This window comes from Chanos chanos, chromosome 3, assembly GCF_902362185.1.
Source record: "Chanos chanos chromosome 3, fChaCha1.1, whole genome shotgun sequence".
Lineage (NCBI taxonomy): Eukaryota > Metazoa > Chordata > Actinopteri > Gonorynchiformes > Chanidae > Chanos > Chanos chanos.
Window position 1 is genome coordinate 17,013,754 of NC_044497.1, and position 24,092 is coordinate 17,037,845.

Below are 24,092 nucleotides of genomic sequence, written 5' to 3' on the forward strand. Positions count from 1 at the left end.
TTGTGTCTAATTCTCTCTCTCTCTCTCTCTCTCTCTCTCTCTCTCTCTCTCTCTCACTCTCTCTCTCACTCTCTCTCTCTCTCTCCCTCTCTCTCTCCCTCCCCTCAGGTTGATCTTGGCTTCCTTCGGTTTGTCTCAGAAATTGGAACACAAGGTGCCATCTCACAGGAGACAAAGAAAGAATACTATGTAAAGTCCTACAAAGTGGATGTAAGCTCCAACGGCGACGACTGGATTACGCTGAAAGAAGGTTCCAAGCAGAAGGTAAATGGTCACCTCTGCCAAATAAAGAAGCTCTGGTCCTTACCCATGGGTTTTCTCAACCAGTGTAAATTATTCCAGCTGATTAACTGGAGCCAAGCAGGAGACAACCAAATGACTTATACTGTAACCATACTGTATTACGGGTTTAGAGGAGAGGGATTAGAAATGGGGTCTGGACAGGCCTGTAATCCAAACTTCAGCATTCTACCAATGAGTCACCACAAACCCTAGTTTATCAGTTAAACAATGTGTCCCTGACAGTAGTAGAAATTCTCCTCGTCTCTGAAGAAATTATGGTCACATGATGCTCCTGTTACATTCGGACCACCATAGTGGAAGCTCCTTCAAACAACAACAACAACAACAACAACAACAACAAAAAGGTGTGTTCTAGGATTCCTCTGTTGTCATGGAGCTGACTTAGTCAGACTGTCAGACTCATGATTGAACAACAGAGGGGAATGACATGGGTTTGTGTTTTCAGTGTTGAATTTCCAACCCCCCACCGCCTTATTATGTGTTTAGTTTGGTATGCTCACACACACACACAAACACAAATTCCCACAGTCACATGTAAGCTACCAATGAAAGACACTGTTTACAAGCACTATTTAAAAAAGAAAGTAGAAAACTCCAAACCAACCACAGTAGTCAGCCCCTTCTTCTTTTTTTTCATTTGCAAAGGGAATGATGTCAGCATTTTGTGGTAGGCCTGTTCTCTGTGAATAATGAACAGAATAAAAGTTGAGTAAACAAGTGGAGTAGAAAAAATAGAGAATGAGTAGAGAATGAGGGAAAGAGAAAAGAGCAGTAGCTGCAAAAGACGACTCGTTCACAACGACAGAAAAAGGCTTGATGTTGCTTCGATCAGTTCCCCACCTGCTCAGCAAACTGATCACGGTTCTTCACACTATGTTACTGTTATAGTCAGTTCTCTGTCGGTGGTTACAGGGGATTGTCCAATAGTTTCATTGGGAAAAAAACAATCTAGACTGAAGTGAACTGTAAATACCATTGTGTGTGTGTGTATGTGTGTGTGTGTGTGTGTGTGTGTACACTTGATCTTCCCAAGCACTGCAGGAGTGTGAAATAGACCTGTCAAGATGACCAAGCTGATTGTGTGTATGTGTGTATGTGTGTGTGTGTGTGTGTTCGTTGTGTGTTATACCTGGGAGTGTGCCCATCCGGGTCCTTGCTTTAAAATGGCTCTGGTTTAAGGTGGAGCCGTGAGGCTTGTCTCTTTTCAGCCTCAGTCTAAAGTGCTTTTCTGAGTAGTGGGGCCCATTTGCTGACTGCTGAGCCTGCAGTTTGAGTGTTGGCATTGCTCTGAAAAAAAGGCATTTAATAGTTAGTGAGGCAGAGTAGAGCACTGGAGTGACATTTAGGGAGAGTGGATGGGCCCCACACACACAGACATACACACACGAACACACACAGTTGACAAGCAGTGTCAGGGGAGCTGCTACCAGTGCAGACCTCAAGACCGACTAATGGCTAGAGACCATTGCCTGCATTTTAGCAGCCCTGCCCCACACACACTTTTTTAGCGCACACACATTTACAGACAAAACAGAACCAGAGAAAAATCTTATACTGCAATGTACACACGTGTGTGTGTGTGTGCGTGCGCACACAGCACAGCCATATACACACATATAGTGCAGAGAGACAGAGAGTTGTCTATCAGAGAGCTAAAAGGCCTGGCAGGTTGGCAGTCATAAAGGTCAAAGGGTCAAACCATCTCTGGGTGTCTCAATTAGCCAGGCTAAGTCTTATGGACACGCTGAAAATTCTCCCAGTGGGTATAAGAGCTGTCTACCACAGAGAGAGAGAGAGAGAGAGAGAGAGAGTGTAAGTAAGTGCGAGCAGGGAAGTGTCTTGTCTTGTCTGACCTTTTCCATGTGACCCGTGAGGAGAGATGTGCTGTGATCTGTGATAAAGGCCAGACAGGTCAATTCTGTTCATCTGTCTTTTCTCACACCTCTTTTCTTTCACTATCACAAGTTCTTTCTCCTTTTTTTTTTTTTTTTTTTTTGGTCTACAGTGAACATGTATTTCACTGCTGTGCAAATGTAGCCATGGCACAAAATAACAGTTACATTTTATGTGTAATGTCAGCTAAATAATGTTAACTAATGCTTCTGTTTACAATAATGATAGTAGTTTTACAACTAATGCAGAACTTTCTGGTTAAAGAAAAGCAAAAAAACGAAAGGATAGCATAACAGGAAGTGAAAATTCACCCAGAGGAAAAACAATGGGCTTTCTCTTTGTTTAAATGTAGTCTGATTTAGCTGTACTTCATGCTTTGCTCATGTTCCCAAAGGTATTAGCAATAGTAGGAAGCCAATATTTAATGTAAACACAAAGTTTCTTGAAGCTTCAACAAAATTGGTTGCTTTGTTGCACTGACCACATTAAGAGCTGGATATTGATGGAATCTGAATAGAATTGTCACTGCTGATTTTGAGATGAATTAAATCTGGGACCATAATTACCATAGCACTGTAGCTGTTGAGGAAACTGGCCAAATTACTGCATCCCTGTCCCTGCAATCAGTTTCTGGGGCACGACATCACCCGAGTCCCTGGCTTCTGCGGCCTTCTTCCTCTGATGAATTCACTAAACAAACAAACGTAAAAAATTTATGTGTCATCTGTTTGTTTTCCAGGTTTTCCAGGGCAACACCAACCCTACGGATGTGGTGCGAACACCCCTTCCCAAGCCCACGCTCACACGCTTCGTCCGGATCCGACCGTATACCTGGTACACAGGCATCGCTCTGCGTTTTGAGGTGTATGGCTGTAAGATTTCAGGTGGGTCCCCAAGAACTTTATGACTTTTTAAAATGACCACTTGCCAGGTCAGCCTAGCTGTTTCTGGCCAGCTAGAAGTTACAATCTCTGTACCTTTCAAGAATAAACGGTAATTGACGTTTATTTGCCGTACGGGTCCACTTCAAGTTCCTAAAACAGTTTTCTCACTCTGGATACTTTTGAAAAAAGAAATATTTATTCGTTGTGGTGTAGGGCCTGAGAGATAGTGTTAGTTTTTTTTTTTTTGAAGGAATCTAGGGAAGGTTTTGAATTATGGAGGAGAGGCACATGCATGTGATTACGTATTTATGTAACCCCATGTTTATATGTTGCTCATTTAAAATAGATGAGCTTCAGCCAAGCAGATATGACGACCTCTGCTCTCTTCGCTGAGTGCATCACTTTCACCTTTACCCCTTCCTCCAATCTCTCACCTCTTAGACTTCACTACCCTGAGCCTTAACCTCTCCACCCTAGATACGCGCACATACACACACACACACATGCACACACACACACACACGTACACACACAGTGTATTAATTATTAAGCCCTCCACACACACTGCTCATGCGTTCGCAGCTGGCCTTGGGCTCGTTTGAATAATTAGAATACTCATCTGCATGTATCTGGCAGGGCTCCACCCTCTACAGCGCTTTGATTAGAGCGACTTTCACATCATGGCCGTCCCACTGTCACGACCGCTGCCTTTAATGTGGAGAAGAAGAATGAGTGCACGCTGTGTGTGTGTGTGTGGACGAGTATTTATAGGTCTGTGTGTGTGTGTGTGTGTGTGTGTTTATACATCAAGGGCTGGCTGTATTCATGAACACATCCCTTTAAGTGCATGTGTAAGTGTGTAGGTCTATATGTGTGTGTGCACATACATGCAAGTGTGGGCATGTATGTGTGCCTGAGTGTGTATATGTGCATGTGTGTGTGTGTGTGTGTGTGTGTGTGTGTGTGTGTGCGCGTGTACATGAGTCTGTGTATGTGGGAGTGTGTGTATACATGCACATGTGTGTAAGTGTGTGTGTGTGTGCGTGTGTAAGTGCGCGCGTGTGTGTGTGTGTGTGTCTGTGGTCAGGGTGGATTTGCTGCAGTTGCAGTGTGACACAGCTGTGTTGGCTGCATGTCTGGGTGGGTAAACAGACCACACTCAAAACACATCACAGAGGCGAGGGGCAGCCGTGAGGTCTGCGTGGTGACGTCATCAGTGATCTGCAGGCGTGGCTCTGATGATGCCGCCCAGGTGGGCTCCCCTTAACCCACCCTCTACTGAAAGTGTGATCTTACTGATCCAGTTGTATAGAGACACTCCAGTCTTAAGTGAACATTCTCAAACATGCTGACCTCACTATAGCACAGTTGTAACTGTGAATGTAAATGAATATACACAAAACAGATTTGTGCATGACCACTCTGAACTACTGTTTAAGGGAGTGTAGGGAAATGGAGGTGAGCAGAGACACCTCCCAGAGGAAATAAGGTCATACTGAAGAATGTAACAAGCACCTCCATAATATTAGTTCATGCTGTCTTTCTTTTTTGTCTAGAGTCCAGAGTCTGTCTCTGATGTCAGATATTATTCTTCAGAACAAATTACTCCTCTCTCAGTCCTGATTACTTGTATAATTCTACAACAAATTCCACATTGATCTCATTCATAATGGCGTTTACACTTTAATTCGAATAAACCATGTGCAGATTTTTGGTTCACTGCCGGCTGTGTTAGCGGGTTTGTGACATGTTGAACAGGCTTTCCACTTCACTACAGCTATTAATAAGCTTTGTCCGTGTGTTTGTAAATAAGACCATTTGTGTGTGCGGCCGCCCTGCCGCCGCCCAGTAAACGCCCTGCCGCCGCCCAGTAAACGCCCTGCCGCCGCCCCTCTGCGGACCCTGTCGATAGCGTGCCTCCCAGAATCCTCTGGGTGTGTCCACACATGCTACTTCAGAACCTCAGAGCTAAAATTCCATCTGAGTTTCATTAACAGCTTTCATCAAATGAGCTGGATGGACATTTTAAAAATAAACATTGAGCGCCCAGTTCCCTCAAAGCATCAATGACCATAAAAAGCTTTCAGCGCAATGTTACAAATTGTGCGTGCACACACACACACACACACACACAAACTAGTATTCCAGCACTGGCAGCTTGAGAAGGACCAGTTTCTCCAGTCTCCCACCCTGACAAAGAATCAGACTCAGATCTTTGCCATAAGTATCTCCTGTCTGGGACCAGTCTACCACAGAGGTTTTGGACTGGTTGGTGCATGAGGGAATCACTTACGAGTGACTTGGTCCTTCCGTTCCAGGACTAGCAAGGAAGTTTGTGGCATTTACAACAAAGAGAGTGAAAGACTTCTGAATAAAACCTCACTCAGGTGTTATTTCACACCACATTAGCTCCAATTCTGAAGTTTCTAGAAGGTCTCTTGACGTTTACGTGCTCTAAGAGAGCTGCTCGTAGATTACGATGTTGTTCACAGGTCACAGACTCAAAAGCAGATGGGAGAATGTAAGGGTTTTGAGTCTGCCTGCCTGCATTCAGTGTGGTGTCAGGATCTTGGTAATCTTCCATGACATATCAGAACTGAAGAGTGAAAAGGTCTGAGAAGAATCTCATTGTTAAAGGTGAAGCAACTCTCTCTCTCTCTGTCTCTCTCTCTCTCTCTCTCTCTCTGTCTCTCTCTGAGAGATACAGATGGATAACAAAATTGATTAGAGGATGAAGACCAGTGGGTTTGGTTTGAGAGAGGGAGGGAGAGAGAGAGGGAGAGAGAGAAAGTGAATAGGTGAGATGGGAGTGAAAAAATATCAAAGACAAAGGAAAGAAAGCGGAGGAGGGGAGTGAAGGGTTTAAGATGAAAGAAAGGAGCTTCTAAAGTCAGAAAGGTAGAAACAGCAGATGATAGGAGAGGTTTAATTAGATACCCGGAGACAAACACCACAGGCGGGGGAATTAATAAGCAAGAGGTCAGAAGAGAATGGGAGAAAGAAAGACAGGGAAGGAGCAAGGCTGCTTATCTCCTCTGCTCCTCCTGCCTTTTCTCTCTCTCTCTCTCTCTCTCTTTCACACACACACACACATTTTGTTCTATCTCTATCCCTCTTGCCTCCTTCTTGTCATTTCTTTTGAGCTCTTGGCCAGATTCCTTGCTGAGTTCACTCAGCAGTCTTAGTTCATCCTGTCTTTCATCAGCTCACAATATCATTTTTTTCCTTTCTTCACTTTATTTTTTTGGCCTTTTTTAGCTTTTCTCTTTCTGCCTCATGTCTCCTCTCTCACTCTCTTCATCATATCTTTGTCACTCTCTCTCTCTCTGTCTCTCTCTCTCTTTAAAACCATCAAGCCCAATGCCTCAGCTATCCTTAATACCACTTGACTGATGTGTCTCCCTCTCTCTTTGTCCCTCTCTCTTTCTGTTTCTCTCTCTTTCCTCCATGCAGAGTATCCATGCTCAGGAATGTTGGGAATGGTATCTGGTCTCATCACAGACTCCCAGATCACCGCCTCCTCTCACACGGACCGTAGCTGGGTTCCAGAGAACGCCCGCCTGCTGACCAGCCGCTCAGGCTGGACCCTTCTGCCCCAGCCCCAGCCCTACGTGAATGAATGGCTGCAGGTGGACCTGGGCGAGGAGAAGCTAGTCAGAGGCCTGATCATCCAGGGAGGCAAACATCGCGAGAACAAGGTCTTCATGAAGAAATTCCGACTAGGATACAGCAACAACGGGTCCGACTGGAAGATGATTATGGATGCTACCGGCAACAAGCCAAGGGTAAGGAGATGCAGTTGGAGGAGACTGGGTGAAATGGGCTGAGCACTGATTGGATGGGAATGGGGTTAGTTGTGTTGAGTTGTACCTCCTAAAAGGGGCCTCGAGTCCACGCGTTTCATATGCCTACTCTTTTTGCAATGTGCATAATAAAAAAAATCTGAATGAAAACAGGAAGTCTAGGGTCATGGAGTGTCAGCTGAGTATCAGCACACTGTGCAGTTGACATCAGTAAAACGGGCCTGAGAACCCAGCTTTACACGTTACTCCCCTCCCTTCAGAATAGGTCAAGTCCCATTGCCTGTTATCCCCAACGCTCATTCACACATTGATTTTTACTTTGGAGGCAGGTGTGTTTTCAGACCGTCTGAGACATCAGTGGAGGCCTAATATGAAAAGTAGCAGAAACAAACTTGAGCACCCTGTTTTAGACAGTGTGAATTATTGACTGAGGAAGAGAATGAGAGGAAAATGGAGGAAATGTTGAAGCACAAACATACCTCCGATGTACTTCAGTTTCAATTATAGACAAGATTCAAGAACATTTCAAATGTACTTCAGTTTCAACTAAAGACAAGATTTAGTAACATTTATGCTCATGGCTTATAGATTTCCATGTGAAAATTCTGATGCTGAACTGAGAATCGCACCAGAATCCATTTTGTGTGTGTGTGTGTGTGTGTGTGTGTGTGTGTGTGTGTGTTTCAGTCGGTACGCTTTGAATGTGTCTGTCTCTCATCATTTCTCCAACTGAAGTACAAATCGTACAGATATACTTCAACTCCTTTTATACCATACAGCCCCGGCAGGAATATCAATCGATCCCAGATAGCAGGAGGCTTGATTTAAAGAAGAGTGAGGGCTGCCTTAAATCTCTTGTCTGTTTCATCCCTTTATCTCTCTCTATCTCCTCTGATCATGAAGAGGACAGCAGGCATGTGAACAGTAGCCCTTCTCTGTTTCACGACTGCGACCTCATGTTCCCTGCCGTTAGTTATTCTTCTAAAGACGCTCTTTCCCGTTCTCTCTCACTCTCTCTCTTTCTTTAGTGAAGCTAAATTTTAGTCTTTGGCTGATGAAGTGCCCTGCCGTTTCTGAAAGCATAGCTGGCCTGCGGGACTTCGTCTGAGAGCTACCTCAGACTCTCAGATCTGGGCCAGAGAACTCAGGGGTTCCACCGTTGTTTCCTGCAATCTCAAGAGTTTTCTCAGCGGCAAAGGAAACCAGTGTGCCTGCGTGGGTCTGACTTGATAAGTAGCTCAGCCAGAGGAATGATATTTTCTCTCTCTCTCTCTCTCTCTCTCTCTCTCTCTTTCTCTCACAGATTTTTGAAGGGAATATGAATTATGATACCCCAGCATTGAGAACAGTGGAGCCCATCCTGACCCGGTTTGTGAGAATCTATCCAGACAGGGCCACTCCTGCTGGGATGGGTCTACGACTGGAGCTCCTGGGCTGTGAGATAGAAGGTAGGTTACTGAACCAAGACAATCATCTCTCTCTCTTTCATTTTCACTTTCACTATATCTACCAGAACTCAGCACACGTGCCCAACCTCCTGACACAAGCCAAAAGCAAGATTGTCAGCAAAATGTTTTGTTTAACCCACAAACAACAACAACTCAACAGACAAGTCGACAAAATATAAACAGTTCCAAGTACATAAGAGACTGGTACAGTTCAGATTTTCCTTGCAGTCATCAGTAAGTCTGAGGTTTCATGTCGTGACGTATATTTTTGTAACCAAAGCCACGTGGAGATAAAGACAAGAGTGGCTCCTCTGAACTCCTCTTGGTTACACCCTGATGGTACAGGGGTTGGCCAAGGTCATACTTTCCCCATAATTAAGAGGACAGTTGTCCCACAGATGTGACATTAAAGGAAACATCCCAGCCAATCCCAGCCCAGCACTCCCTTCTCAAAATACACAGGGACCCTCAGACAGATGGAGAGGATCTGCTGTCCACCTGCCTCTGCGGATTAGTGCCCATGTTCTGCCCCACTCTTTTTCCTCATCCTGTCTCTCCTTCTTCTCTCCTCTTTCTGGCCTCTCATCTTTTTTGTCTTTCTCTCTGTCTATGTTGCTGTCTGTCATGGAGTACTTCTCTTCTCTTCTCCTCTCTTCTCTTAGCTTAGCTTAGCATAGCTTCACTTCTCTCTGTATTCATTTAGAGCTGGTTTGATATGTGAGTTTAGCCCAGTCAGCCTTTAGTGGATTTACATATTGGATTTGAGGGAGTCTGTGAGCCTAGCCCATGTAAGCCACGGCGTCCCACTGGGGGCTTTAGGCGGATGATGATGCTTGTTTTCACTGGTGCTGCCAAAACACACGCTTGTATCGGCCGCACATGCTCAGTCTGAGACAAGCATATGTGCATGTACCCACACATGCAGGCATGCACACACACACACACACACACACACACATTCATACACGTACACATACCAATGCACTCACACACACACACACACACAAACACTTGCACTCATACACTTTTGTGCATACATGCTCACAGGTGCTCTTGGCAGCCCTAGAGAAAAGGGGCTATTGGCCTAATCCTTAACAGGGGGTTTTAATCCAGGCATTTCTCCTGAACACAGCAGCTCAAAGTCCTTTCCTCTGATCTGTCTCCGACCCCATCTCCCTCCATCTGACCTTTTGTTGACCCTGAGTTTTTCCCCCTCTCTCCACAGGCTCAGGTTTCTCCTCTTGCTCCCCTCCTTCCATCCCTCTAATGCTCCTTTGCTTTTTTTTTTTTCTCCTTCATTTCGGGGAAAGCCTGCTCGGCTTAAAGGCAACTCATTACAGTCTGGGAGTAAACACAGGGCACGGAGCCGGGCTTCAGAGCCCACATCCTACAGTCCCAGTATGCCTTAATGAGAGGAGCCATCAGCCTGATACAGCAAAGAGCAGAGCACAGCCGAGTGGGCTCAGGGTGGAGCCCCACCCAGAGGAATAAAAAGCTCCAACCCAAATGCGCAGTTCAGGTTAAGATTAAGGGCCCAGGACTAAGAGTTGGATTAAGGAGTTGATAAATGAATGGTTGGTCATGATACTTCACTAAAAGTGGGATGGTATATTTGTGTGTGTGTGTGTGTGTGTGTTTGTGTGTGCTTGCACTGCTGACACATAATGACTAATATCATATCTATTCTTTCTCTTTCTGTTCTCTTTCTCTTCCTCTCTCGTCCTTCTCCTCGTCCCTCTTTCTCTCTCTCAGCTCCCACCCTACCACCCACCACGCCCGCCCCTCCCACCACACCATCAGACGAGTGTGACGATGAACAGGCCAACTGCCACAGCGGAACAGGTGATGACCAAGATCAGACAGGTGCTAACACTCAGGCCGAAGAGAATCCGCCTTTCTAATCCTTCAACTCCACTCTGCTCTCCTGCTCCACCCACTGAACCCCTTCAAATCTGATCTCCTGCTCCACCCACTGAACCCCTTCAAATCTGATCTCCTGCAATCACCTGAGTCTCCTAATCACCTGACCCTGCTTCTCCATCAACCACGTTTCCCCTGTCACCATGTCCACACACACACACACACACACACACGCGCACACACACACACACACACACACACACAAAAACCTTTTGTGTGTAATTTTCTTGTTTGATTGGTTTGTATCTTGTCTCACCTTATTCAGCCTTTGACTTTGTCCACACATAGGTGTAGACCTGAGTGTTAGAGTTAGGATATATAGGTACTAACATAATAAATAAAAAAATAAATAGCTTAATATTGATATTGATGATCATTGATGATCAGCTAATGATTATCGCTATTAGCCAGCTAACATAGCCATTATGCATGGTTGAAAACCCCCTCTTCCTTTCAATATCCCCCAACCAACCCACTCACCTGAGCCAGTGATCGCATCCTGCACCTGCTCGTAATCTCCACACTCCAGCTGTGCTTGTGTCATTGCTCCTATTGTCCTCCCTCTGCTCCCACTGCTCTTCCTACTTTGCCATTCAGTGAGACCTGAGTGAACAGGCAAATGCTATGTCCTTATAGCCCACAGGTGTGAGTGGATAGCTTTTGACCTGTTCATTACACCAGTGTCCTCTGTCTCACGCTGTCTGTTTGCATGTCAGACAATCCTACTTACACATCTGATTTTAAAAATAGACATTTTGTGACACCAGATTTCATAGTAAAATAATAATCATAAGTGTGACTGTATTTCACTTCTTTTGTCTTTCTTTGGAATGTATCTAAACAGATGTGTTTTGCTTATAAGAAAAAAAATCAAGCTCTTTTGAAAGAAACAAAGCAAAAATTTTTACCGTGCATGCTATGAAAGACAATAGCCTGTTGAAATCCAGACCATTAGCGTCATTCCCTGCAGCAGCCAGTTTGACAGATGCATTCTGTCCTCTCCCCACAGGTGGGACCACGACCCCCGAAACCACCACAGAGATGGGCATGTTGCCAGGTAATAGAGAACTCCCCCTCCTACACTCCTCTTTCCTCTGTCTGAAAGGGGGATGACCTCTCAATGTCTGTCTCTTCTTCACAACACAGCCCTGTGCTCTGTCTTACCTCCTCCACTGCTGTGAAGAAAAGGGGATTCATTCGGTGTTATCAGCTCTTTGTGTTATGAGAAGATGTGATCTGTAATCTAAACTGTGTGTGTGTGTGTGTGTGTGTGTGTGTGTGTGTGTGTGTGAGAGTGTGTGTGTGTGTGTGTGTGTGTGTGTTTTAGTGCCTGTTGTCAGGTCATTATGTCATACAGATTTATAGACTCATGTTTATGAAGGCATGCAGCATAATGATAGCCGCTTTAACAGACTAGGGTGTTTTCAGATTGAAGAGAGCAGAGCTTAATGCGTGTTGGTATCTTGTCATTGTGAAGCTGTGTGCAAGTTAGGGATCTTATTGATGAAGGGATGTTTGTGTGTGTGTGTGTGTGTGTGTGTGTGTGCGCGTGTGCGCGTGTGCTTGCATGTGTGTGTGTTTCTGTGTGAGTGATCTAAAGATCAGTGTGTATTCTGACTTTGGATGTGGTTTGTTGTCTGGGTAAAACAGTGCAGGAGAGCTTGGCATGGAAGTTAGACTAATCTTAAACCTTCACTCCTGCAGCCCAAAGCTGGGAAAGAAAAATAACTGAATTGGAAGCCAGTCGTCTTTTTACATTTTTTTGTCCAGACAGTGGCAGAATGCCTTAGATGCGGCTTATAATGGGGATTCTTTCCTCTGCTTTCACATGGACAAATGCCCTACACAGAGCAGGCAGAATCTCTCATTATTAAAGTGGAATATCTGGCCACATTTTTACATTGTCTGGACAGTAGTACTGACGCTGCACAGACACTAAAGCTCAGTGGCATGTCTGAAATCTTAGACATCCCTCTTTCTTTCCCTCTGTCTCCCTCCCTCCCTCCCTCCCTCCCTTTGCTTCAGCTCACCTCATTAAAAAAGCTGACCCTGACTGTGGACTCTTCTTAAAAGTACATAATTAGTTTTCTTCCTCTCTTCCATCCTCTCTCCATCTGTTTCTTTATTCATTCCTCCTTTGTTGTTGTTGTGCTCCTTTCTTAATTAACCAGAACAAATGTTTTGCTCCCAGAATGTTACATTTGTATGTGTGTGTGTGTGTGTGTGTGTGTGTGTGTGTGTGTGTGTGTGTGACTGGAACTTGCCTGATCCTGACAGGATTAAGTTTGTCTCTGTGTATTGTATGTTTTTGCAGCCATAGTTTTGATCTTAACAAAGCCCTATGCTGCCCCCCAGTGGATACCAGCCGTACACTCTTTGTACAGAGGACAATGTGTTGACATGTTCCATAAATAGTTCTCAGATGTTTTGCGAAATGAGCCACCACTTGTGTTTAAAACAAATTTTCAGTTGTGTGAATTAACTCAGTAGTGAAGTTAGCATTCACAAGGGCAGGGTGTGAATCCACAATATAATCTAGGTTCACAGTCTCCATGTTTTCTTGAAGACTTGACTTAGCAAAATCTGAAGAATAGCCAGCATCAGGTCTCCATAGTATTATTAGTGTGAATAGAGAGGATGTCACCATGGTGAGAATCACTACATTCATACTTATACAATGAGAATGATCACTCTTAAGAGATTAATCAAGTCCAAACCATTCAGAATTGTTTTCTTTCCTTTATGTGACAGGACAGCCAAAAGCTCGCCCTCTGAGATGAATTTAGTGTGTGAACCACAAATGAACCACTCAGCACCCTGTCTTGTTGTCCCTCTGTAGCATTCCAGTGGTTTGCCTGTGACTTTGGCTGGGCCAATGACCCGTCCTTCTGTGGCTGGACTTCTGAAGACAGTGGTTACAGATGGCAAATTCAGTCCAGCGGGACGCCAACTCTTAACACTGGTCCCAATATGGACCATACTGGTAAGTAAGACTGGCCTAATTATACCCGCACAATGACAACAACCAAGTCCTGTACATGGCAATACACTGCTAACCAGAAGAATGGCAGATAATGTTTAATAGTTTAGAAAGAATTCACATGACAGTAGACCACTAACCAGACAGAATAGGAGAGAATGGAACTGAATTGAGTTTAAAATCATGTTATAGAATAAAGCAAATGTGTGTGTCTTCAACTTTGTGGGGGGACAAATCAACTCAAAAGTCAGCTTCATGCTGAAGATGTAAATTAGGTTTGTAACTGTTTATTTTAGAGATCAGCTTTTTCAAAATAGTTATCTCCGTCCAGATGAGGGTTGCCATGTTGATCCCCAGATCTCTGCTATTCATCACTATAGCACATCATCAGAGTTGGTCACCTCTCTAATTTCTGCCACATGCGTGCTCTCTCTCTCTCTCTCTCCCTCTCTTCCCCCCACAGGTGGATCAGGTAATTTCATCTACACCCTGGCGACAGGTGCCCAGGAGACAGAAGTGGCTCGTTTGGTGAGCCCGTTGGTAGCGGGTCAGGAGTCAGACCTGTGCGTGTCCTTTTGGTACCATATGTTCGGCCCACATATTGGCACACTGCACGTCAAACAGCGCAAGGAGAGCACACAAGGCACAGCTGATATCCTGCTCTGGACTGTCAGCGGTCACCAGGGAAACCGTTGGCGGGAAGCCAGAGTACTCGTACCCCACTCCACTAAGCCCTATCAGGTACGATCTGATGGATTCATATGGACCTCTGTTATTACCAAGAGTAAAACTACACCCCAAAATACCTGTGCCCTGTTCTCTAAACACACTTTAATTGACTGCTGATGTTTGTTGTGTGGTGCAGGTGGTAATCGAGGGGGTGGTGGAGAGGAAGAGTTGGGGTGATATCGCTGTCGATGACATCAAGATCCTAGAGAATCTCAACATGGCTGACTGCAAGGGTGAATAAACAAACTCACCACAAGAACTAGATTTAGACATATTCAAGTATTGCATCTGAATTAACTCCATTTGGCTTGTTTACATGGCTTAAACGTAAACATGTTTACATGTGGCGGTCACATTCAAATCTGCCCAAAGCTGGTAATGTAAGCGAATGGAAGTAAACTTGCAATCAGCCTCATGACTTGTTGTTTGTCTGTGTAGATCCTGATGTTCCTACAGAACCCATGCTGCCTGACGACAACTTCAACGAAATCAGTAAGTCACATGCATCTCAATGCTTCACAGGAAACAAAGACTTTTGTTTTTTTACTTGCAAAAAAACCCCAAAAAAACCCATTACACAATGTTTTTAAGAAAAACACATCTTGTTGTCAGCACAGTTGTACTTCTCTATCTAAATTCCATGATTTCTTCTGTTTTTCTCTCTCTTTCCTCTTCTTCTGCTACTCTTCTCATTCAGTTGTGGACATCACAGAGTACCCTGAGATAGTGGAGAACAATGGGATCAGTGGTGCCGGGAACATGCTGAAGACACTGGATCCCATCCTTATTACCATTATAGCTATGAGCGCCTTGGGGGTGTTCCTGGGTGCCATCTGTGGGGTCGTTCTCTACTGTGCCTGCTCCCACGGGGGCATGTCTGACAGGAACCTTTCCGCTCTGGAGAACTACAATTTTGAACTGGTGGACGGAGTCAAGCTTAAGAAGGACAAGCTCAATTCACAGAACTCGTACTCGGAAGCGTGAAGAGGGCCATGAGATGGACCTCACCACACAACGGAGGTGCAAGCAAAAAAAGAAAAACAAGAATAAAGAAAAGAAAGAAATGGGACTGCCAAACGCCCTTCCTCATTGGACGAGGTTTGAGGCTCTGAAGTTCTGAGAACCAATGGGAGGTTTGGACTGAGCCATGCTTTTCTCAGGAGCTGCAGTGAAAGAAACCTACCAGTTGGAGGACACTGTGTACAAAATCGCTTACAGAAAAAAAAATGTACAGATTTAAATGGTTATTTTGTTTCACTTATTTTATTTTGATTTTTTTTTGTATATTTTTTTCAGTTCTTCATTTCTACAATCAGATGCTGGTGTTGAGACCAATATATAATAATGTTAAAAAATATTTATCTTTTGTTTCTGGGAAGTAAATCAGATATGTCATTTGAAAGATTGTTATTTTTTTGTGTTGAGGGAGATGTGTAGAAATGAAACTCAAAATGAACCATGTCTGAAAGGTTTTGGAGCATTGCTCTGGAGTAGGAGAAGCAGAGGAGAAATCCACTGCATCTTTTAGGTGTGGATTTAATTTACCTGATATCGGGTGTGGTTCAGATAGTGCCTTTGGTACATCTGTTTTTGTTTCTTTGTTTTGTTTTTTTTGTCTCCTCTGTTGATTTTGGATTTTTACATCCCTTACTTTCTGGAACAAATACATAGCTGCTGGTGAAATGAGGCTGAGACAGGACCCAGTGTGCTGAAAATCCATTTTGCGCTTTAATGTCAACACCCCACATATTGTACATAAGTTTTAATATATTTTCATGCCGTTTTTTCAAAGAAAACAAGTAAAAGGAAGAAAAAAAGCTGCAGTATCCCTTTTTCTTGGGTTGTGTGTTGTAAATACAATCGTCTGACTGTTTTGTGAAAGTGAAAAGTGTGTTTTTGCGTCTTGTTTCCTTTTTCTCGCTCTGCCAGAGGTGCAAACTGTGTGTGTGAACACGGCGTATTGAAACCACTTTCAGTACAGATTCACAAAGACCTGGCACTTGATGGCATCTGCCACTACACTATACAATTCTCCTTTCACGCAATCATGAAATGGAGCGACTACAGGCTGGTATTCATGAACAAAAGAGATTATGTTACGAGATTAAGTTTCACCCCTTGGATTCATTTTGAGTCCAAATTATGACTAGCATTACAATCATAAAATCTACATGACCTCATGTAGGTCTGTTTCTACTCTTTTCAATATTAGATGCTGAGCTTCTCTGATTTTAGAGATTCTCTCTATTTTAGTCTCTTTCTCTTTCTCTTTCTCTCTCTCTCTCTCTCTCTCGGCTCTCTGTAGTTTTGTCATTTGTTTTATGCACTCATCTGATCATCTGTGTGTGAAGCGTATTCTAGGCTGACCTTTTTCATTTCGATAACAAGGAGGGCCATGTGGACGATGTCTGGCAGAATACCAAAAAAAAAAAAAAAAATGAAAAGACACGATAGTGGTTGGCTTGCTTTGATTATGACATATCACCTACATCCATTTCTATTCTTTACCTGAGGAACAAGTAACACCTTTTGAACCTGAATGCACTTTGTCCTCAATCCATCACCGCCATTATTCGTCCCATTATGTGTACTGACAGCTGGACAAATCTCGCGTGAGAATGGTGCTATTGCCTTTACTGCTGGCAAGATTTTTCAAGCACTCGTATTTCATCTCGCTTGTCTTGTTGGAGGACCCATTCCAGAGCTCTAGGGTGGAATCCTCTCCTCCTGTCTTCTCCTTTATTAGCACTGTTCTCTCAGAAAGGACCAGACAGATATGAGAAACTTGTCCAGTACACTGTTGAGACTGCTAACTACCCATCCAGTTTTTGTAAGAGCAGTGGAAATGAAGGAAAAGTTAGAAGGAGTAGCACCTTTTTTACAGAATGAGACATGGGCTTTTCTGGACCCCTGTTCCCTTTGGTTTGGCCCATACTGTGATGTCATTGTCGCTGTCACAATGGTTGTGAGGAGAAGATGATTGGTTGGGAGTCTGAGGTGTTCTGTCATTTGGGACTCTATCAGTCACTGGCTTTGACTAGTCAGAGTATGTTGTCATTTGACAGCACCAAGACCAGAACTATTCACCCTGCTTTAGACAAACTCACAAGCTCAACTCTTCATAAAGGCAATGAATGCCTGGAAGAATAGTTAAATGACTGTTTGAAAAGAAAATAAGAGATCATATGCTGGTGCGTTATCCATCATTGATCAGTTCTTGATACAAAATAGACATTCTGGAGATGTTTCTGTTCTAGGTTACGGGCTTCTTTTTACATAGCTGTTTTAGTTGCCTGCAAGGATTTAACCTGTCAAATATGGGAAATCCAGGTTTCACCCGACGAAACAAACAGGGCTTCACTGCCGCTATTACTGTCATAGTTTCAAAGGTTACTTGGTATGTTTGTGTCCTGTATTGTGTACTGTGGCAAACACATTCTCCACTCATTTCTGTATGGTTGTTGAAAAACTGGCCGTCCCCTCTCTCAATGCTACATGTATGTTAGCTCAAGCTTCGGAGATTCGGTTGGTTACCTTCAGTCAGGTCAAACAGAGAAAGCATACTGTAGCATTAAAGAAAAAATAAATATTGCACTGATAGATATATTTAAAAAAAGGTTAATTGTGTTTTTAACATTCATTTGTATAAATCCAAATAAAAAAAAAATCAGTGTTCATTTTCTTTTTTCTTTTTTTTTTTTATAGTTTCAGAATATGTGATATGATTCTGAAAAGTACAGTTAAAGAGATGTTTTCATTATTGAAAAAGGTATACAGATTTCCTATAGTAACGTTTCCATGTCCCTGGCCTATTATCTCTTCGTTTTTTTGTACTGTCCTTGAAATTTTGTGCTGATTTTTTTTACAAGAATAAAAAAAAAATCCTTTTATTTTCAATACTGCTTCTGTAATTGCTGTTGTAGGGAAAAAAAATAAACAAACAAAATAAATGAATTAACAGCAAAGGCCTTAAAAATACTAAATTAATGTTTTGTATTCAGGCACCTGCATCAAATTACAAAAAAAAAAGAATACTCACCAATGTCTATTCTGTCTCAAATCAAATGGCATTCCAAAGATTCAGCTCAAATAAATGTTTTTGTCTAAGATACATTTTGTGGCTACTGGTTGTCATTCTCTTCTCTGGGAAACCAGTAATGTAAGCTGTGCTGATTTACTTCAGACCTTTCAATATGTTGCTTAGGCACCCATGAGAGTCCAACCAGAACTATTCAGCAAAGCATATGAAGAGTGCACTGCAGTCCTGTCATCCCAGGCCTGGATCACATTGACTCTCCTGTTCTCTTGCACTTTAATTCAGTGTTTCCTCCATCCTGCTCCTGAGGGTGCTCCAACACACCTAATTCAGCAAAGCAAACAGTACATAATTAGCTGATGAGTTGAATCAGGTGTGTTTGAGCTCAGGGAATCTAAAATGTGTGATGTGGTGAGGCCCCCGGGAGCAGAATTTTGGAAATACTCCTTTACCTTTCCGATGTACTTAGAAAGTCCTTAAAGAGTCAGAGGCATGGTTTTTGTTGTTTGTTTGTTTGTTTGTTTTTAAAAAGAGAAATTAAACCTCTAATTAACATTAGGTTTCTTTATTAGCATCAGACTGATGTTTACTTTCAGACACTCAGAGCATATACAGTTATTTTCCTCTGAAATAACGATGCACTTCAGATGTTTCCTCCTGTTTTAAAGTCAGAGGTCAGAGCTCTCTTACATAATTCATAATAAACATGTCTTATGACAGCTACCACCACCCTATACTGTTACTCATATAATACCAGTCATATGTGTTGTGCTGTTTTGACAAATTTTAAATATCAAAAACCAAGCGATATTCAGCTGACTCAAGTCATAGAATGAGAAAATGACACATTACAGACATGTTTTTTAGTAATCTATCTGTATAATTTCATCTTCCCTTATCCTTAGACTTTGTCATTAGAAAATGGAACATGATGTTGGTGTGATCTCACTTCTTTGGGAAAAAAAGCACACACAATGAGTGATAATAAAAGAAAATTCATTAAAATAGTCTTGTCTGTTCTCTGTTCACAGAGAGATTGTCATGTTTTGAGAAGGCTGAGGAAATACAGGAACCAAATTGTTTTGTTTAAACATCATTTTAATAAAAAAAAAAAGGGGGGGGGCAATTATGATTATTTAGATTTGCTGTGGTGCAAAAAAATCTTTATGATATAAGCCTCTGCAAAAATAGTTGTCGATTAGATTATGTGTCTGGAAATTTCATTGTGTCAACACCCCCCCTCCCTCCCCCAATAAACTTTCACAATCCCCCATATCATGTTTCTACGCCACAGTAAACTTTCACAATACTTCATGTCATGTCACAACACCACATTAAATTTTCACAATACTGCATGTCATGTCATTTCACTCTTACAACACCTTGAGTCACGACACCACCGTTACTGAACTGACAAGAGTCAGGAATAAGGTCTCACCAGGTGTGGTGTAAGAAACAACACAGTGTTGTATGTGGTTGGATATAAGGTTGCCTCTGAATTTGGGTGGAAGAATTTATGCACTGAGGTTGTTTTGGGGTTTTTTTCCAAAATCTGAATGTTGACTGATAGTAGATATATGAAATAGTAGGGTTAACATGAAATGCAGATAGGCTGCAAAGGCACACAGGTGCATCAGAAAATGTCATCAGTTTCCATCAGACAGAACAAAAACCTACTGACATCCTTGCTAACTTACTTGGGTCTGTGCATGAATCAGGTAGAGACCAATAACAAAGGAACTGTTGTCCCGATCCCTGTGAAGGCGAATAAGGATGAAGTATAAACCGCTGGCACTAATTATGGAATATTATAATGGCTAGAAATAGCCTTTCAATGCCTTTGACATTTAAAACACATTTACGTAATTGTTCAGCATTTAGATGTTCACAAGTGATGAAGATACAGTACGCAGTTTTGTTAGTAACAGGTCTTAAACTGCAGACGTTTTGATGGGGAAAAAATCCTCTAAAATACAAGTTTCTGATTGTCAGGATGGCGTACAGATAAAAACACAGGTACGTGATATGATGGGATATAATGACCTGTATGTGGCCACTTGTCTCGCCTATAGCGAACTCCTGGGTCAACCACTCCCAGTCTGATTACGTTCCCGCCTCTCCCGGTTATTAACCTCGTCTGAGAGGGTTTTTTTTCTAATTAACCTGATTAGTATATAGGCTACTGAACCCTCTACTCTGCAACACTTTGTGAGGCGATGAGTGTTCTGACGCGACTCGCCGAGTCTTTGTTCGCGATGTCCGACTTTCATCCAGTTCGCTGATTCTTCATGAGTTTTGGACTTCGGTGACCATCTGGTCGGAATTCCCCGATTGAAATTAGTCTTCCCCTTTTATCGAATCGAATTTATCGAATTTGGGTCTTGGACTTGGTTATCAAGAATCTCTCATTAAACCCCGTATCTCTGCACATGGATCCGCGAGCATCTTCATTACACCTCTGCGGAACTTTAAAGTTTAACGTTAAACGTACGTGTGTAGTAGTAGTAGTAGAGACATAAATCTGGACAACTTCATATAAATAAATATATATACATATAAGTAGTAGTAGAGAGTTGTCACAACAAGCATTCTCAGTGACAGGTTTAATACTGGGACATGAGTTTCAACGCTTTTGATTCGACTAAATTTGCACACCTCATTACCACTACAAGACAGAAGAGGTCGATAATTTATCGTTTAAGTGGTTTTTCAGGACAAGTTTGCGTTCCACTGACTTTAAGTTACTGTCTTCACATCTTCCACAGTTTAAATTATTCATTACACTGAACAGTTTAAAGAGAATTTCTCTGCTCAAAGACATCAAACGGGTGTATCGCAAAACTGAGGCAGTATTTTCCATCACTCTAGCCGTACTGTAGAGATGTAATGTCGAAAGGCCGGCAGTTCTATTTTCCTAAACTAGATTAACATCTCTCGTTTAGGAAAATAGAACTGCCGGCCAAGATGGATTTGTCCGTTGTTTGACCATAAGTCGCTTTGTCTTGTAATAAGCCCTTGTACTGTTATTATACTTATTTTTAAGGAGAAAACACTGTGTCATTAGATTTGGGAGGAGTTGCATTACAGGACGAATTAGCAGCAGTAGGGTTTTCTTAAAGATAATAACATGTAATGCTAAGTAGTCCATTTTCACTGGTTGAACAAATTATAGATTTACATGGCTGATCAATTATAGTATGGTAACTGTATTAATTACATAAAATATTGTATGTAAAGTTATTAATTCAGTTAAACAATGGTAAGATGAAAAGCAGATGAAGTTCCTATTTTTCAGAATGTGCTGGTGGCCCCTAGTGGTCACAGAATTGTTGCTTCTTCAGTTGAATGGTTAATATATTGATAACAATAATGATTCTTTAAGACTCGAATATACGTGTGATTATTATTTTTAAAAAATCAGTACATGATCTTCACCCAAAACAGAACAGTGAGAGCCGTGCTTCGGGGTTGAATGAATAATTTAATAAATAAATACATTTCTTAAGTGTCCACTAGAGGGTACTAATTCCTTACATATACTATATTCTAAAGTTACAGTTCCTTAAAAGGGACAATGCAGTAGTGATGTAGGAACAGAACGGCTATTCTTGACTGATATACAGACATCGGTTAAAAAAATTCTGTGGAGTCCAGTCGCCCTTGTTCTCTTTATTAACCATCCAGCAGAATGTAATCCAAGTGAGCGTTTACTTTAAATGGAAACTGGAAACGGAAGATCGTTGTGTTCATTTTGAACTTTGAATCACTGTGTGTTATGCTGTCGTAGCAACGGTGTATTTTGTTGTTTCTCTTTCTGTTAATATTTCTTCATCATGTTCTTTGTAATTATTCGTTGAAAAAGTGAAGGGTTTTTTTGATGTTGTTGTTACACAGGAGTGACAAACAAGCAACTCAATTTAAATGACAATTACACAAACCAGTTTTTAAAATATATTTATACTTAATCAAAAACATCAAAGACATTGTAATTAGGCAGTTATATGGACATTATGGGATTTATCTGAGCCTGACTTGCAGAATTCAACTTAGAATAATACATACAACATTCTTTCTTTCCCCCTCCTCTCTCTCTCTCTCTCTCTCTCTCTCTCTCTCTCTCTCTCTCTCTCTCTCTCTCTCTCTGGCCTACGATTGAGTCATTGCAGAAACAGATGTTAGACCCGAGTATGTTCCAAAACCAGTGCTTGTCTGTTTGAGGGTGGAATACTTGGCTCCCCTATCTTTCCTCTGTTTAAAGAGTTTTGGTTACAGCTTTATCCTACTTTGGATTCTTGGGTATAAACACGTGTGCACCGTACAGGGGAGAGGGGTTAGTCCAGAGGAGAGAGAGGGAGAGAGAAAATGACGAAATTGGAGTGGTAATACGTCTTTGTGGTTTTTATGGGCCTCACTTGCAGCACATGTGGAGAAAATATGAAAATGTGAAGGTAAAATCTGAATACTTTCCGCTCTAATGACTTTTTGAGAAGAATCCCAAAAAAGACACTGTACTGTACTTTCCACTCTCCTGTTGCATTAACTTCACATAACCACAAGAGGATGCTATGAGTTAATCCTACAAGAGTTTGCCGTATTTGAAGGAGGAGAAAAGGCTGAGATTTTTATAAATGCTTCAGAGAAGATTTAGTACTGAAAATCAATAATATGACAACAGTATCACAATAAGAATGTAATATTCATGCGCTGTAAGCTATACCGGTTTGAGACAAGGATATTCAAAATCACACTAACAATGCCACAAATCTGTAACCCTGCCTAAAACGGAAAAAAAAGTCAGGGTGAAGTTTTGTTTTGTTTGAGGAGAGATCTCTGTTCTGTCCTTCAGAATTAAGCTTATGTGGCAGACATATGTGTGTGCTGCCAAATGAAAAAAGAAATCCCTTTAGAGGGGAAAGATCTGTAAAAAAATCTCATTCTGCTCTCCTTAGTCTGTCTTCAATTTCCTGTGTAATGATAGATCTAGAGTGTGTTAATTAATGACTCATCTTTTTAATTAGCAATTTGTAGCTTCTCTTTTCCATTGATTTCCAGTTTAGTATTGTTGTGTTTATATTATGTTTGACATGTGAGTGCATGATTTTCTCCTGAAACCATTTGACAAATAGTGTCCTTTGGTCACATGCACAGTCTCACATGAAATTATATTTCCACAAAGGAATGATGTCTGCAGCACACTGTTAAACTTTCCAAGGAGATAGGAATATGTTTTTAATCTAATTTTTATATTTATGATATATAGATATATGAGAAACTGGTTGATTGAATGAGTGAATGAATGATTGTATGAATGAATGAATGAATCCCCAAATGTTTTCTCAAAAGCCACGAATCTTTTTTAGATTAAAATCATTTTAACTTTGCGTCATTTTCCCTCAGTCTCTCTGACCGGACCAGCAAATCAATGGAGCAAAAGTTCTATTACTGGGAAATATCGCCATATATAGGTCCACCCTAATATTGTCATGGGGGGTTGTTGTCTTGTGTATGTTGTGTTTCATGCAGTCTGTCACCTCAGTTAGGAAGCTTGCTAACTATGGACATAAGAATGTTTTTCAAGAGGAGTCAACTTCAGCCCCCACAAAAGTGGTTCAGCCTCAGCAGCATCAGCATTGACCAGTGAACCACAGAAAGACGTTTCAGGTTTGTGAATCCACAGCTGGAACACTTAGTAGCCGTGAGTTGGTGAGATGACTAGCCAAATGGATTGCTGCTGGCTAGCTAGCTGACGTTAGTTGATTTGACTGTGTTTGAACATATACATGCATGTGCAGTAGATGTCGCACTGGGGCTTGAGAGATGTGTCTCTGCCCAGCTGCTGTCTTGCAGAGGTGTCGTAGAAAATGCCAATGCAAATAGTAGAAAATGCCAGCTTTTTGTTCTGCTTTTGGATGTTCTAACAGAAAAAAAATGCCAAAAAAGCAACAGGGAATAACATTTCACAGATGTGTTTCACAGAAGTTGTTTTAGAATATTTTACTGTTATGAACGTCATCATCATCATCATCATTTTCTCCCACTTATCCGGGACCGGGTCAAGGTGGCAGCAGGCTGAGGAGGGTAGCCCTTTCCCCGGCT

The 24,092-nt window shown here is 42.1% G+C and overlaps 1 protein-coding gene across 3 annotated transcripts in view; it reads left to right on the forward strand.

The window, feature by feature from the left end:
• Positions 1 to 15,165, forward strand: part of nrp1a (neuropilin 1a) — a 60,489-nt gene extending 45,324 nt beyond the window's left edge. Inside the window, exons 7-17 of one of the 3 annotated variants that reach the window (XM_030768203.1) lie at positions 109 to 264; positions 2,936 to 3,080; positions 6,534 to 6,865; positions 8,187 to 8,331; positions 10,084 to 10,194; positions 11,261 to 11,315; positions 13,089 to 13,234; positions 13,695 to 13,972; positions 14,097 to 14,193; positions 14,399 to 14,452; positions 14,658 to 15,165. In XM_030768203.1, the coding sequence (XP_030624063.1) occupies positions 109 to 264; positions 2,936 to 3,080; positions 6,534 to 6,865; positions 8,187 to 8,331; positions 10,084 to 10,194; positions 11,261 to 11,315; positions 13,089 to 13,234; positions 13,695 to 13,972; positions 14,097 to 14,193; positions 14,399 to 14,452; positions 14,658 to 14,944 (1,806 nt within the window). In that variant the 3' untranslated portion in view covers positions 14,945 to 15,165. The remainder of the gene's footprint in view (positions 1 to 108; positions 265 to 2,935; positions 3,081 to 6,533; positions 6,866 to 8,186; positions 8,332 to 10,083; positions 10,195 to 11,260; positions 11,316 to 13,088; positions 13,235 to 13,694; positions 13,973 to 14,096; positions 14,194 to 14,398; positions 14,453 to 14,657) is intronic. The other 2 variants (XM_030768202.1, XM_030768204.1) reach the window with 2 other exon arrangements.
• Positions 15,166 to 24,092: the final 8,927 nt, after the last annotated feature.